The following is a 15,679-nucleotide window of genomic DNA, read 5'->3' on the forward strand; positions in this document are numbered from 1 at the left end:
ACTATATATATATATATAGTCTGTTTCTGGTGCGGACGTCCGTACAGGTTTTTCGTACGGATTTCCATCGTTTCTCCACCTTTCCAGCGCCGGCGACGCCGTTTCTTCTCCCCGGTGTGATCTCAGACCTCCTCCGACGTTGTTGGAATGAAGAAGAAGGCCGGAGAGATCGCGATCGGAGGTCTACCATGATCGGTTGTGAAGTTCTGAGTGAGATTGCTGCACAGACCTCCGATCGCGATCTCTCCGGCCTTCTTCTTCATTCCAACACCGTCGGGGGAGGTCTGGGATCACGCCGGGGAGAAGAAACGGTGTCGCCGGCGCTAGAATGGTGGAGAAATGGCAGAAAACCCGTACGGATGTCGGCACCAGAAACAGACTGTATATATATATATATATATCTATATATGTATATATATATCGTTTTTATTCGAAATTCGGCGAAAGGTTTGTTAGGACTATGTGTTCGAATTAGCGTTACATTTGTGAATTGTCATTTTCTTGACCTTTCCGATCGAAATTTAAAGTTGTTTAGAAAACTTTGTATCATTATGGATTTTGTTCTCTTTCTCTATCGATCTTTTTTTCTTTTCCCATTATGATGAGTTTCTCACTTCGTCAAATTGTCGCGGCTGCTTATTGATAGGGTGAAGCTAACTGTCCTCGCATCTATCTTCTGGCAACAATATAATTTAAAGTTTATGAAATACTAATTAGGTTGTGTAATTGTGTTACATATCTAGTGATTTTTTTACCGTTGTGTCAAAGCAAATGGAGTTGCCAGTAAAACAATATATTTTTTCGCTAATTGATGCTTATAGAATATATACTTGTCCGATGTGAGTAGTCTTATTATTATCTCGGGACATACTCCAAATGCTTCTTATAATCACGGGTTTAGACTCATGTCACCCTTATATTCAATAGTATCATTAATCAAGGCTCGAGAGAATCCGTACTAGCCCTTCATTCAAAAAATAATAATTCTATACTTTTTATTTTTTGCTTTATGAAGATAGATTCATGTATAGTGAAAGAGAGAATTATACACATTTATGAAGAGAAATATTTTTATTTACTTTCCAAATTTGTGATTTTGAGTTAGTTGCTAGTTTGATGAAACATATTCATATATGTTTTTAATTATTTGGTGAAAAGTTTGTTTGGACTATGTTTCTATATTAACGTTACTTTTTTTTATTGTTCGTTTTGACCTACAATGTAATTTTCACCAAATATGAATTAGAAAAACCCGAAAATGGTATCTAAAGAGAGAATTTAATATTCTTAACGTTGTGTTTGGATGAAGTAGTTTCAATTTCCATAGAAATTGGAAAATCATGGAAATTACAATTTCATGAATTTAAATTCCATTAATCGGGAATTTCATTGTTTGGATTTCATGATATAGAATTTTAAATGATAAGAATTTGTATTTAGACTAACCTCAATCGAGAGAATTGACAAATGACACCTATTTTGTAAGGAATTCAAGTTGGGAATTTAAGTTTTCAAATTCCACAATTATTTTCCTGTGGAAATTGCTAATTCCATTGGATAAGAATCTAAACGGGGGAAATAATTCTAAGAAATTAGGAATTCTTAATTATGGATTAAATTCCCGAGAATTCACCCACATCCAAACACAACATAAAGATTTTGTGTTCCCTTTCTTGTTTTTCTTTTCATATTATGTTACAATTTTTTGATTTTCGATTTTCATTAGGATTAAGATTTCCTACATGTATCATGATGAAATCGACAAGGAATAGTTTCTTTTCTTTCCTAATTTAAATTTTTTGTGATCTATATATATACAAGTCGTTAAATATTTGAAGCTCAACAAGAAGGTCAGGAAGAGACTTGTTTTGTTTTTTAGACGTGCCCGTGATTTGTTAGTTGTTTTTCCGCAGGCATTGACAACTTCATAGATTGCAAAGTGTTAGTCATATCAACAAGCTAAACTTCTCCGCTTCGGCATTCTGTAAGTTCCATATTTACTATTGCTCTCTCTTTAGGCTTTACTTTAATTTGTTTTGTTAAACCATTGTGAATACATATAGCTTATAACTTAGTGATTACCTATTCTGTCTTCACAGGTTCTTGAGCAATAATTCATTACCTAATTGGGTTGTGAGTTGGAATGGGGTCAGAGGGATCATTGCAGCGTACAGGGTCCTCGAGGAAACATGATGAGGAAACATTGGGCTCTTCCCATTCCAAGTTACTTGACCATAAAAGGCCAAGAGTCTCTGCCATTCGTGATTTTGCGCCAGGGTGTGGACGATCTACTCACTTCACAACTTCAGTTGGTAGTTCTGATGATATGGCTAGGGAACATCATGTCCCTGCCGTTCGTGATTTTCCCCAAGGATGCGGACCATCTGCTCGCTTGACAACTTCAGTTGGTACTTCTGATGTGGCTAGGAAACATCATGTAGGAGCCGTTCGAGATTTCCCTCCTCAATGTGGAACAAGTGCGTCTCAGGAGGCCAGAAACTTTGATCGAGAGGCGCAGTCAGTTAAGGGTGACAAACCATCAACATCATCAAACACTGACAAGACTAATGTGTATCGTTCATGGTGGACAGGAAAAGTTGCCCACAGATCTAAACCAAATGGAGATATTGGCCCAATAAAAAAGCAACCTGAAGCAAATCGTCAGCCAGAAAGATCTCGGAATGACTCGGACAATACTAGAGGAAAGACTACTCAATTTAGTGCTGCTAGCCTTCGTAACAACAACACATCTCTCATCCGAACGAAAGTGACAGAGACACTGAGTCGGTTCAGAGATCTTTGTATCGAGATTGAGCGTAAGAAGTTGAGGGAAGGAGCAGCAAATCCGAGAAGGATAGATTTTGAAGCTGCAAAGATCCTCAAGAAAGAAAGAGGATACGTTAATACAGGCTCACAAATAATGGGAGATGTACCAGGTGTGGAAGTTGGTGACATTTTTCGTTACAGAATTGAGCTCACCATTGTTGGGTTACATCGCCAGATTGAAGGTGGGATCGACTATACACATTTTGGTAACGAGTCGCTTGCAACTAGCATTGTGGCGTCTGGGGGGTATGCAGATGATACGCATGACTTGAACTCCCTAACTTACACCGGCCATGGAGGAAGCGTGATGCACCATAACCTCCCAGAGCATCAAGAGCTTAAACGCGGGAACCTGGCTTTGAAGAATAGTATCGACGCGGAGAATCCTGTTAGAGTGATACACGGGTCTGAGACTTCCGGTGGAAGAAAGCAGTATGTTTATGTTGGACTATATTTGGTGGAGAGGTGGTGGAAGGAAACGGGGGATCATGGAAAGATTGTTTACAAGTTTCAACTGAACAGAATTCAGGGCCAGAGATCGATCCCTTGGTTGATATAACATATGAATTATTGGTGGTGCAACAACATCTAGCTAGCTGACAGTTGAATAATTTTTGCTGTTCATCGACACAATTTGTCATCTCTTCATTACTCGTTGATGGTTGTTGTACCAGTACTGTTCTTTCTTAGTTTGATTCTGCAGCTGATTTGCAGCCTTTGTTTCTCACAGAAATTTTCTAATTTCTGTGATGCTATTGTTTCAATCAAGACTTCAAGGCCTCGTTTGGTTCATGAAAAAGAAAGTAGTTGCTACATTTTTCCTATGAGAAGGGAAAGAGAATGGGACTGAAGTTTTCGAATAACTTTCTATGTCATTGGGAAAGCTGATAACTAATATAATAAATATTCTGCTGTGAGTAATAAATATTAAGAAAGAAGAAAGGAAAGTGGTTTATTTAGATTTTAGAATAGTAAACTACATATTAGTTACTAACCAAATATCAATTAACAAAAAGGTACATTAAGCATATTAGTAAACAAACAAGGACAAACTTTTACAAATAAGGACAAATTGTAAATGCATTGCCGTTATGCAACACGTTATGCTGTTGCCATGTGGCAATGCGCATTTACAATTGTGCCCTTCAAACTAAATGTGCTGCTACTGTCGGCAGTTTACAAACTTCTGCTACTGCGAACTAAAGAAGTTGCTACTGTCGACTGTTTACAACGTTATGCTACTGCCCCCTGTTTTTACTTTTCTGCTACTGCCCCCTGTACTGTCGGCAGTTTACAAACGTTCTGCTACTGCCTACCGAATAAGCTGCTACTATCGACTGTTTACATACATTATGCTACTGCCTTTTGTTTTTACTTTCTGCTATTGCCAACTATTTTCATTTTTCTCTGCTACTACTATATTGCCTATACATATATCAACCATGGAATTACTATATATATATATATTCACTATTACTGCTGCTAGCCTGCTACTGTATATGTCAATCATGGAATCACCTATAGAGTTGTTGCTACTGCTTTATATATCCACCATTAAATCATTTATGGAATAACTGTTACTAGCCTACTACTGCATATATTAACCATAAACCTCATTCTTGTTCTATTCACTCATGGAATCTCCTGCCAATCAACCAAAACCCCCAAAATTGAAAATTTTCACGAGCATTAACATGCCCAGTCGCATTCTAAATCCTTCAAGGTCGCAGGTGACGACAGCGAAGATCTCGACGTCTCCTGATCTCTAACCCAAACAAAGATGAAGCTGACCATCATCAATTCCCACCAAACATGAACAAAATGAAATTGAATCAGATAAAAAAAAAAAACAAAGTAATTGAAGAAGACCCCCAACCATGTCTCGTCGTTGGTGAGGCATTAGTGTTGGAATCAGATCTGATGCACAGAAAAAGTAGTTGAAGAAGATGCCAAACTTGTTTCGTGGAGGCGTTGCCGTCCTCGTCGCGTCAGCAGCTTCGTTGTCTAGGAGGCAACGCTTCTTGAGAGAGAGAGAGAGAGAGAGAGAGAGAGAGAGAGAGAGAGAGAGAGAGAGAGAGATAAGAAAAGAAGTAGGAGGAAGGGAAGGAAGAAGAGAGAGAGAGAGACGANAGATAGAAAAGTAAGAGAGAGAGAGAGAGGAAAATTAAAGATGAGAGGGTATTATGATCATTTGATAGGTAAAATTCGGATAAGGGCTAATGCCATTAGTTTTGGGCTTGGGTTGATGTCTTAAATTGTATAAAAATTACTAGAAGTGGGTTTTTGTGTTTTAAATTTGGTCATATGCTACTATGTAATTTACTCATTTTAGAATGAACTATTTTTCCCCATAATTTCCCTTCAGCTAGGAAAGTGGTTCCTTTTCTTTTGTTTGCCCAAACACAGAAAATGAACAACTTTTATTTCCTGATGCCTACTTTCCTTTCCAGATTTGATGTTAGACTATGTGAGTATGTGTATTGGTTTTTTTTGTTTTTTTTTTTTTTCACTCACATACCCTTACATATGTCAGTGAGATTTGAATCTATAATTTTAACGTTGTTGGTTAAACTACCTAACCAACCAGACCATGGCTCACAGACAACTATGCATATTGGTAGGGCTGGGCACGGGCCGAGACCGTCCTACTTTTCATAGGGACCGGGCTCAAACCGGTAACAGTACAACCAAGCCGGTCTTTACATCAAAAAATTTGGGGCCCGGGGAAAGCCCGGCCCGGTAAAAGCCCGAACCGGTTTGGTCGGGTTTCAGGCCTGTTTTGCTTTCATCGAGAGGAAGAGAAGAGAGGTACCTGAGCGTGAGAGCGTCTAATTCTCAAGAGGTAAACCCACAATCAAAATGAATCGATTGGAATTTGAAAACCACAATCACAAAATCAACAAAGTTCATCAAAGCACCAATCTTTCAAATCCAATTAAAAAGCCAATTTACCATAATCACAAAGCAAGCAAATTTCAGGGCTTAGTTTGAAGGTACCTAAGACTTTTGTCGTTGAAGGTGACGGCGACAAAGCCCTCTTCTGCCACGCGGAGCTGCCACCGGAATCGTCGCGTCTTCCGCCTTTTCTGCTGCCACGGCGACTTCCGTAATTTGTGAGCGAACTCAGAACTCGGCTCGTTGCACGGGAGATGTGCGCTGGCGTCGCCGAGACTCACGAGGCCCGCAGGCGGCAGGCGTCGTCGAGAGGCACGGAGGCGCGGAGGGCGAAGGGTGAAGGGCGGAGGCATCTAGAAGAGCAGCGTCTCTGTTTCGTCTCTCAGGTCTCAGCGTCTCTGTTTGGTTTAAACTATGAAGTTTAGGACTTTTAGGTTTGACTTTACACTAAATGGACTAATCATGTGTGGTTGAGCCTATCTTACTAGTATAAGATTGCTAAAATTATCTAATTGTTGAGTAACACATACGTAGGTCGGGCTTTCGGGCTTAAAAACTTTTGTAAAATTAGGGCCGGGACCGGCCCGAGTATAGTTGGGCCCAGCCCGAAATGACAGAAAATAAATGAGGGCCCGTAAAAAAGCCCGGTCCGGTCCGGTCTTTTTTTTCATTTCGGGTTTTATGCCCACCCCTACATATTGGTAAAATAGTTTGTTGCAATTTGAACATTTTGCAAGAGAAATTATTCTCTGTACCCGGAACACCATGTGGCACTGCCATGTGGAGTTTCTAGTCAATCATATAACTCAATTTCTTGTGGGGACCAATAGGAGGGTGAAAAATAAAAGAGGTAAATAAATAGACCAATCAGAAATAAAATAAAAACACTTGGAGCAATAGTATTAGAGGAGACCAAATGTCACATGGTATTTCGGGTACAGTTTATAATTTCTCCATTTTGCAATACTCTGTAATCTAATTAACGAACTTCGGGTTTGTCATGCAACTTAACAGAGTAAATAAAGTGGGGTTTGTCTATAGAACACTAGTATGTCACTATTGCATACGGCAAAATAGGGAAGGATATCTCCACGGTTCTCACTTCTCACCACACCAAGTTTCCATTGTGTGAGGTAACAACCTTTTGAATCAAGAACTAAGCTAAATATCGTTTCAAGAAACAAACAAACAAAAAAAAAAAAAAAAACTAGATACTGTATGTTAACGAAACCTTAATTATTAACACCCAAAAAGGGTCACTATCTCAATGGTACAGTAGTACAATTGGGTGTGATTGGTGTCAAATTTCTTGAATCAGGAATCATACAAAATAAGTTTACTTGACCTACATTTATGAACAAAAAGAAGAAAAATTCAATGTGATATGTCATCACGGTACCGAGTTTGAATGTTTGATATCCACTAAAAGAATATTTTCGTTTTATAGGCTTTCTTCGAGTACTTGTCTTGCTAAAATTAGGTAACATCAAAAACCGAAAGTGATGGTAATTTATGATCATAGAAAGCGCAAGCGATAGCGAATAGATGGTAATAGTTGGCAATAGATATGCAGCTCCATTCAGTGGTGGTTGAAAGTGATTGCTTACAAGCTGTACAAGTAATTAACTCCCCTAATCAAGACTTGTCTTCTCTAAGGGTCTAGTGAGTAGCATTACTAATTGCTGTGTAATTTATGTTTCTAGACTAGCTAATGCGGTAGCTCACAAGTTTGCCAATTTTGGATATGAAAATAATGGCCAAATGGTTCACTACAGCTCTTCAGTTTGTTCAGGATGCCCTCATGTACGATATTCGTACTCATTAATAAATTTCTTTCTCCTTTAAGAAAAAAAATGGTAATATAGGTCGGCGGAATTGAGATCACCAATGAAAATGTAGTGAGGACAAAACAGAAAAACCTTAAGCAAAGACTTTACGAAAGATATATTTTAGGGGAATTTTCATATACATCCAATTTTGAAGAGTGGTTTTAAATAAAACCCACTTAATATTCATATCTGATAGACATTTAAAATGTATTAATTATGATAAATATTATGTCCTATTTTTTCTAAATTTTACACAATTGCCACCATTCAATTATAACATATTAATATAATAAATAAGTTTAATTGATGTTGTTTTAAATACCTTGATTATGAGTTTTTCTTCTAACACTAACATTTTTCAATCAATTTGCAAGAATCATATAGTTTTCTTTATTTTTATGAAAAAAATCTAGATTAAAGGAATTCATTCTCTAATCTATACATGAGGTAAAATATAATATGAATAAAATATCTGATCTAAACCCTAAACCCTATAACCTATACCCTATAACCTAAACCCTAAACCCTAAACCCTATACCCTATACCCTAAACCCTAAACCCTATACCCAATTTTGAGCTTCTTTTTTTTAGGTATATTATCATATCATGCCCTACTTAATAGGTACATTAGAAACGTAAGTTGTAGAGAGTAAAATGTTATCTCGATTAGGATGAGAAATGATATAATAATATACATAAAAAGAAGAAAATTAATCAAAGAACAATAACGTGTACCTTATAATTAGACATTTTTCGACTATGTAGAGAGACACCAAATATGAGCTTAGGAATGAAAAGTATCATCCTATTACAAATGACATACTTTTGTATATAACATATATATATACACTCAAGTTAGTAATAACAAGGTAAGAAATTAAAGAATGTAATTGATTATGACAAAGTTAAATCTAACTAAATTTTAGCTAGTATTTGAGTTTCAAATTGATGCTAAAATTGAGAAATATACCAAATTTAGCTTTCTATAGTCTGAAGGGCAAATTAAGAAACCGAAAAATGAAGAAAACTATTAATTATAGACATTTTCTCTATATGGTATGTTTGCTTATGTAGAATGGGTGTAAAATAAAAAATATATATATGTATGGGTTTATCTTAAAAAATGTCTAATATTTTAGGTTTTTATCTAATTTTCTCTATATTTTATGAAACTAAGAAAGATCGTGAAGATTAGGTGTGCGTTAGTGCATCAATAAGTGACCAAAATAACCCTGCCCAACGGTTCGGATAAAGCTAAATCCAACATGAAACTCGTTCCTATACACACGTAGCTGACTCAGCTGACTCGGTTTGGAATGTACAAAAGCTACTCCACCCTCTCCATTTTCAATGCCTCGTTTTCTCTGCAATCTTCAGTGAGACACATAAAATTTTGCTGGTGAGCCACAGTCCGGTTGATTAAGTAGGTTAACTGACAACTTTAAGGTCATGGTTCAAACTTTATTGGTATATGTAAGATGCGTGAGTTACTTAAAAAATATTCTACAGTGACAGAATTAACAAAATACTTGAAGGATACCATATTAATTCAGGGTTCTTTTTTAATGAAATTAGGATTTCATTTTTCCGAGTCATGTCCGTTTGTTTCAATTGAATCATTCACCAACAAATAATGGAACTCAGATTATGTTGCTCATTTACAGCTTGCCAATTCTAATTTTGAGGAAGTTCCTATATTTCCAATAACTGGTATTTACCAATTAAGTAACAAGTGGAAGGCAATTGGAAAGTTAACAAATTGAACCAAGTATCCCATTCTCACTTTCATTCCAGCTGTGTGCTGCATCTATGATCGCTTTCTGGGTTGGTTGTTGCACTTGTTTGTCATGAGCTATGTAAGAGAGTGTTTGTTTCTGAGCTCCATACCATGAACTTTGTCCTCTTTGCTCAATTATTCCTCGGATCAGTGATGCTTACTCTGGACTATGGCAATGACGAAGTGACATAAACTTGAGCCTTTGCTGCTGATTCATTTGAATTTGCTGCCATAAACTTCAGTGTCAATTGCTGACTCGTTTGGTGTGGTAGGATACTGGTGTGAATATGGTGACCCTGAATGAGACTTTGTTTTAGGGGAAAATTTCAAGTGATCATCCCTTCTCCTCCTCCCTATAAGGCTCACCAGCCAACCTGAGATGGTTCAAGCACAAAATGGATCTTTTTGGAGTAGCGGCATTAGGCAGCGACAATACCTTGGGACAATTTGTTGGTTGTAAAATCGTACCCATAACCTTTTCAAGTAACGCCAACTAGCGTTTAGTTGTAAGACATTTCTCTTCGGTAAGTAAGTATTGGCCGATCGGTACATGCAAGTTCGATTTTCCCTACCATCAGTTGAAAATAACGTGACATATAAATTTTTCATATATAAAAATTGGCATAAAATTTGCTTTTATTAAGAAAAGGCCATCATCTGCATCTTGGTGAGACAATATGGGATAGGTGTGGCTTATGATGAACCAAATCTATAAAGGATTAGGTTGCAGAAAACGTGGGTAATACCAAATAAAGAACGAACGAAATTGTGGTATTTGAGTCCATGGAGGGATGTGTGGAGTGTAGACATTGGTGTGCTTAAGCATTGAAGGCATTCATGCATTATGCCATAGTAGTCTTTTGCAGCTCGAGCTTCTAATATTAATGGAGGTGAATGAGATTTAGATCACAAAAATAAATTCATAATTCATCTCTAGCCATAGTGGTCTTGTTTCTATCTCTAGGTAGGCTAATTAATCAAGTTGCACTAAGAAACAACGCATAAAACCACATTTGAACGCCTAGTGTCACTTTTATTAATTTTTAGTTGAAACCGAAGGATCAAACGTCTGATCTGGCCTAAATCTAACTGTATTTTAGATTTTTTAAGGTCTTTCACTATCATTAATTTATCTTCTGAAGTATAATAGGACACATTAGATATTAGACATGCAACCAGAATAGTAATTAGCAAGTAGGGGACTCGCGATCGACATCATTATCATATGATGATAATGATACTTGAGAAACTGACATTCCCAAAACATATACAAGATCACAGGCTTTTGTTAGAATCGATGAAGTAATTTAGGGTTTATATCTAAAATTATGTGAGATTCATATCTCAACACGTCCCACCACGTGTGTGAAATTTTTAAGTCATTCACATAGACAACTAGTGAACTATTGGGTGATATGGAGTCCGTGTGGCCATTAGGCATTCACATGTGGACATGAGTAACCAGCTCTAATACTATGATGAAGTAATACATAAATCACATCCACAACTAAATGATAATAGATGGAATAACTCAAAGTCTCAAACCTTATAACCTCAAAAGGCAACATTTCATATTTCCCGTGTGGTATTCATATCTCAACAAGAACAACTAGTTCTCTGTGATAATTTTAAGTTGCCTGTTGTGCAATCTTGTTGCTGAAGAATTAAGTAGTAGTAGTCATGCTAAGCAGGCAAAACATATAACAATATTCTGCTCCACAAGCTCTGTGTGGGAGGAGCCTTTGCTGTTACACAATGCAAGTTGCCTTTTCGAAATGGTCTCTGATAATGTAGGTATGGCTCAATAATTTAAGTAATGAATTCAATACCGGCCTCTGTCATTAATGAATTCAATGCCGGCCGAGCTGATCCCTTTAATGTATCTTCATGACTGATTTTCACCAAAATGTAACTAGTACTCACCCAGAGAATCTTAGCATTTGTTACTAGATTCATCTAAAGCTACCCTCTAATTGTATGACAGATTTGGCAACAAATTCTGCGCTCAAGTATTTGTTGAAATGGCTCTGAGGATTTCTTGTTACTGAACTACGTACCATAGCTATAATACATAATTACATATATGCGTTTATTCGTTTCCAGAAACTTGTACATAAATTGTGATGAATCAGATCAAATCAATCATAGAGATAGATTAATGAGATTGATACAGAAACATAATAGAATGTATTATATATTTTCAGCACTAACTCGGAAATTAGTCCTCCAAATTAGGAACTGTAACAATCACTGAATAAGCACCCTCCCGATCAGCTGATGATGGCACTGCCATAACAACTCCACCAGAAATGAATCCAAACCAATACGAAACACTAGCCGGCTTATTCCCTTCACGAAATCCGACCTCCTTTGCCCCGAAAAAATCCCATCCCGCTTCAGCAATTCCCTTAATTTTTGGCTTAGCAAGTCCTTCTTTTCGAAAATTCTCAACCTTGACTGCACTGCAGGATGAGCTGTTGATCTTCACAAACAATTTCCCAAAACCATACTTGCTCTCTGCTTCTTCAACACAAATTTTCAATGCATCATCGTTCTCCGAATCCACATTCTCAGCTGCAACATTGAAAATCATTGTCTTGCCACATTTTTTGCTAGGAATAGAGACAAATATATTGTTGGCAGACTTTCCATTTTTGCCAACATGTCGGAAATTATAAAAGGGTGTCACAGTTAGGCTCTTGTCTGAAAGCAGATTGTGGTGGATATTAGCCCATTTCTTGAGAAAATTTTCTTTGAACAAAAGATCTGCTAGAAGAACACTGCAGCTAATTCCTAGTGAACTCCCTCCACACTGAAAATATGTCACCTGAGAAAGGAAAAAATAAAAAGGGCTGAAGTGATTCAATATATCCCAAAAAAGAAGGAAACAAGAAATAAGTACCTGAACATAAAAGAGAGGAGAGTACTGAGGACTATGTTCATCAATCGTTTTCCAAAACACAAGTTCATCTTCTGCATCCTCCCTGCTGGACTTGTAAGACAGAAACTCAGCCATGGTCATCGGAGTACGAGCTTCGATGAGTCTAATGCCGCTGTCATTGGCCACAACCTCCAGCTCTCCACTATCATTCACACGAAATCGGCCAGCAAATAGCGGTTGCTCCACCAACGCCCTCGAAAGGGACTCCTTGATCCAGCCGGCATGGAGCCAACTTGAGTCCTCTTGGGTTGCTTTTGTGTAGTAGAGAAGGATGTGCAGGCAGTTTTGGAATATTCCCAAACTGATCGGGTCTGCGGCCGACACGGCAAGTGTCGGTCGCGGATCGGTGATCTTGAAGGGTGTTATAGTCTGGACGGATTCAATGTGTGCTTTTGGGAGGAGCGTGGTGACACCACTGGAAATTGCCATTTTGAGAGGAACTGCTAGAAAGCTATTACCAAAGAACAATGTAGCAAGCACTCTATTAATATATGCACAGGCAGGGGTCGCGTGTGTGATTACCTAACATGTTCGTACATATATTTCTTTGCATGAAAATGATTGGTTTCTCATTTTACTTGGCATACATTTGGATCCCATACATTTTGATATGCTTCTTTGGTCTCATGAAGGACTTTTGGCTGCTCTTTTTGTTGCAACACCTTTAAATTCTAACCACTCATTGAAGTATTGAACTGTTTGATAGTTACTAGACAAGGTTCAACACATATCCCCAAATTTGGCTAAAATTAAAAAACAAATTTACCATTTTGGTGTTTTTGTTGAGAATATAAAGGCCGATCTTGAATATTCAGCAGTTCAAAATGCCATAAATTTTACATTTAATTGTTTGGGGCCTTAAGTTTGAACTTATTTGATTGACCAAAGGACTCCTTCTGCCCACGGCAATCAGAGAATGATCTTGGGCTGGGCTGGAGGGTCGTCGTCCGGTAGTTTGGGGCTGGGTCGTAGAGGATGAGGTGACGGGTCAGAGCAGGCAAAGAACAACGACGATAGGAGGCTAGAAGCCTTTTATTTGGGATGCCCACTTTAGTAGGTGCCTTGAGTAGAAGTAGGGTTGCGCTTAGGCTAAGGCCGGGCTTCTGAATCCCGACCGAGTTTGGATCCAGGTCCGGCCTTTTCTTGGATTTGGAATATGGCTGTCAGAACAGTTGGGTCTGGGTCTGGAGCTGTTTTGGAATTTTTTTTGATTTTCATTTTATGTTTAGTTTATTTTTGTTTTTACTTTCTATATTTCAGTACTTTTAAGCAAGGCATCAATGTAGTGTGCATGATGAATATCAATGATCTGTTACAGATTTCTGGTACTTATGCTATCGCAGCTTTTAATCAAGCCAACTCGGTGGCTCTGCATTTAGAATCCTTTATGTCTTTTAATTCTGTAACATTTTTTTTAGAAAAAAAAAAGGGAATTGTATTGCTTCATCAATATCCGAAAGGCATTGCCCAGTACCATTTGATCTTAGTGGCAGAAGTATTTCCTTGTAAGTGAGAGGTCATGTAGTTTTTTTTTTTTTTTTAAGTTTTTTATTAATAACTCACACACCTTACGTATGTCTGTGAGATTTGAACTCATAACCTCAAAATTGTCAGTTAAACACCCACTACCAGGACAAGCACTTTAGCCGACGAAAAATTTTCGTCGGCCTGTTATATTAATTCGTCGGCTAAGATCTTAGCCGACGAAGGCTCGTCGGCTATAGTGTCGTCGGGAAAAGCTCGTCGGTGATGACTTTAGCCGACGAAATTTTTTTTTTCGTCGGCTATAGTCCCACAGTTAGCCGACGAAAAACATGTCGTCGGTTTTTTTCCCAGACTTTAGCCGACGAAACAATTAATATATTCGTCGGCTAAATTGTGTAATAAATAATTAAAAATAACTATAGCCGACGAAATTTACTATATTTCGTCGGCTAAACCTTATAAAAATTTAAAAAAATAACTATAACCGACGAAATATACTATATTTCGTCGGCTAAAACCTTATAAAAAATTAAAAAATAACTATAGCCGACGAAACATGCCATAATTCGTCGGCTAAACCTTATAAAAAAATTAAAAAATACTATAGCCGACGAATATAGTGTTTAAATATCGTCGGCTAAAGTTTCTGGGTTTTGAAAAAAAAAACTGCAGAAACTTTCGGCCACCTCCAATCACGACCAAAATTTGACAGAATCTTCCTCTCAACATTTCGAACAACTTTATAGAAGAAATCGAAGCTCAATTCTAAGCCTAAACAGGTCAATCGACTCAAAATATAAAAATCCCCAATTTTAAACCCTAAAAACTTCAAATCTTCGATTCTCTTCACACACACCGAATCGAGCTACCAAATTCTAGGGGAATGTAGTACTAATCAAACTCAACTTATCCATATATAGAACTCACCAAATGGTGACCTAAGGAAGGAGAAATTTGATCGACACCGAATCCGAACCGGCGGAGTTTTGGAGCTCGATTTATCCCTCACGGCGGCGCCACTCGATGCACCACCTATCCAGCAATGAAGTAGAGACGACGGCGAAGCTTTTGGGACTAGTGTGACGGTCTCCGGTGGCTTGACGGCGGAGCAAGGCCGAGAAGAAAATCTGGCAGATAATAGACTTCTTACCATCCATCTTCGCCTATATAAAGAACTTTAGCCGACGAAATTCTTTATTTTCGTCGGCTAAACTCTTTTGAAAATTTTGGTTGACCGCCAAAAAATTTTGGTTGAAAATTTTGAAAATTTTGAAAATTTTTCGACTTTAGCCGACGACTTTTCATATATTTTCGTCGGCTAAAGTCCTTTGAAAATTTTCCTCCAACTTTGGTTTACCGCCTAAAAAATTTTGAAATTTTTTGATCTTGGCCGACGACTTTTCATATATTTTCGTCGGCTAAAGTCTATAAATTCACGAAAACGCTCATATCTCCCCCTATATTACGTAATTTGGTCAAACCTTCCACACCAAAAACTCTCACGTAGATGAGACGCAACTGCCCATATAAAAATTTTGAGACATTTACCTTCCGACGATAGGGCTCCCCATAAGGAATAATAACGGTAAATAGGGTTGACCGCTACTATCGGCTCCGAGACTTTACCCGATTTACGTGATTTTTGAACCATAGCCGTATTTCACCATTCTGAACACATCTTATTTCACGAGATTTTTCATAATTTTGCTTCCTATGTAGAGTTGGTTCACAAAGTTGTATAACCAACTAAACAAGTTATACAACATTAGTAAACACGTTGTGATTCCGATGACTAAAATTCACAAACCAAAATTCGACCGTCAGATATGATCATTATGACGAAATATGTCTATGGTAAAAAATTCAACTGGATCCGACAACGTTAAGGGCTCGATCGAAACGGTCAACCATAATCCATCGTCACT

The 15,679-nt window shown here is 37.7% G+C and overlaps 2 protein-coding genes across 2 annotated transcripts; one reads left to right on the top strand and one right to left on the bottom strand.

Moving 5' to 3' along the window:
- Positions 1-2,143: 2,143 nt before the first annotated feature.
- LOC101299307 (YDG domain-containing protein At5g47150-like) lies at positions 2,144-3,385 on the top strand. Its single transcript, XM_004301687.1, has one exon. The coding sequence runs from the start codon at positions 2,144-2,146 to the stop codon at positions 3,383-3,385; it is 1,242 nt and encodes a 413-aa protein (XP_004301735.1).
- An 8,161-nt stretch (positions 3,386-11,546) lies between these two features.
- Positions 11,547-12,698, bottom strand: LOC101299593. Its single transcript, XM_004301688.1, has 2 exons — positions 12,231-12,698; positions 11,547-12,155 (listed from the first exon to the last, which is right to left on the bottom strand). The coding sequence occupies exons 1-2, from the start codon at positions 12,696-12,698 to the stop codon at positions 11,547-11,549; spliced, it is 1,077 nt and encodes a 358-aa protein (XP_004301736.1).
- Between the last annotated feature and the right edge of the window lie 2,981 nt (positions 12,699-15,679).

This window comes from Fragaria vesca, linkage group LG5 (genome assembly GCF_000184155.1).
Source record: "Fragaria vesca subsp. vesca linkage group LG5, FraVesHawaii_1.0, whole genome shotgun sequence".
Lineage (NCBI taxonomy): Eukaryota > Viridiplantae > Streptophyta > Magnoliopsida > Rosales > Rosaceae > Fragaria > Fragaria vesca.

Coding starts and splice junctions, on each gene's coding strand:
- LOC101299307 (XM_004301687.1), top strand. CDS start 2,144: ATGGGGTCAGAGGGATCATTGCAGCGTACAGGGTCCTCGAGGAAACAT.
- LOC101299593 (XM_004301688.1), bottom strand. CDS start 12,698: ATGGCAATTTCCAGTGGTGTCACCACGCTCCTCCCAAAAGCACACATT. Junction 12,156..12,230: donor CTCCTCTCTTTTATGTTCAG/GTACTTATTTCT, acceptor TTCCTTTCTCAG/GTGACATATTTTCAGTGTGG.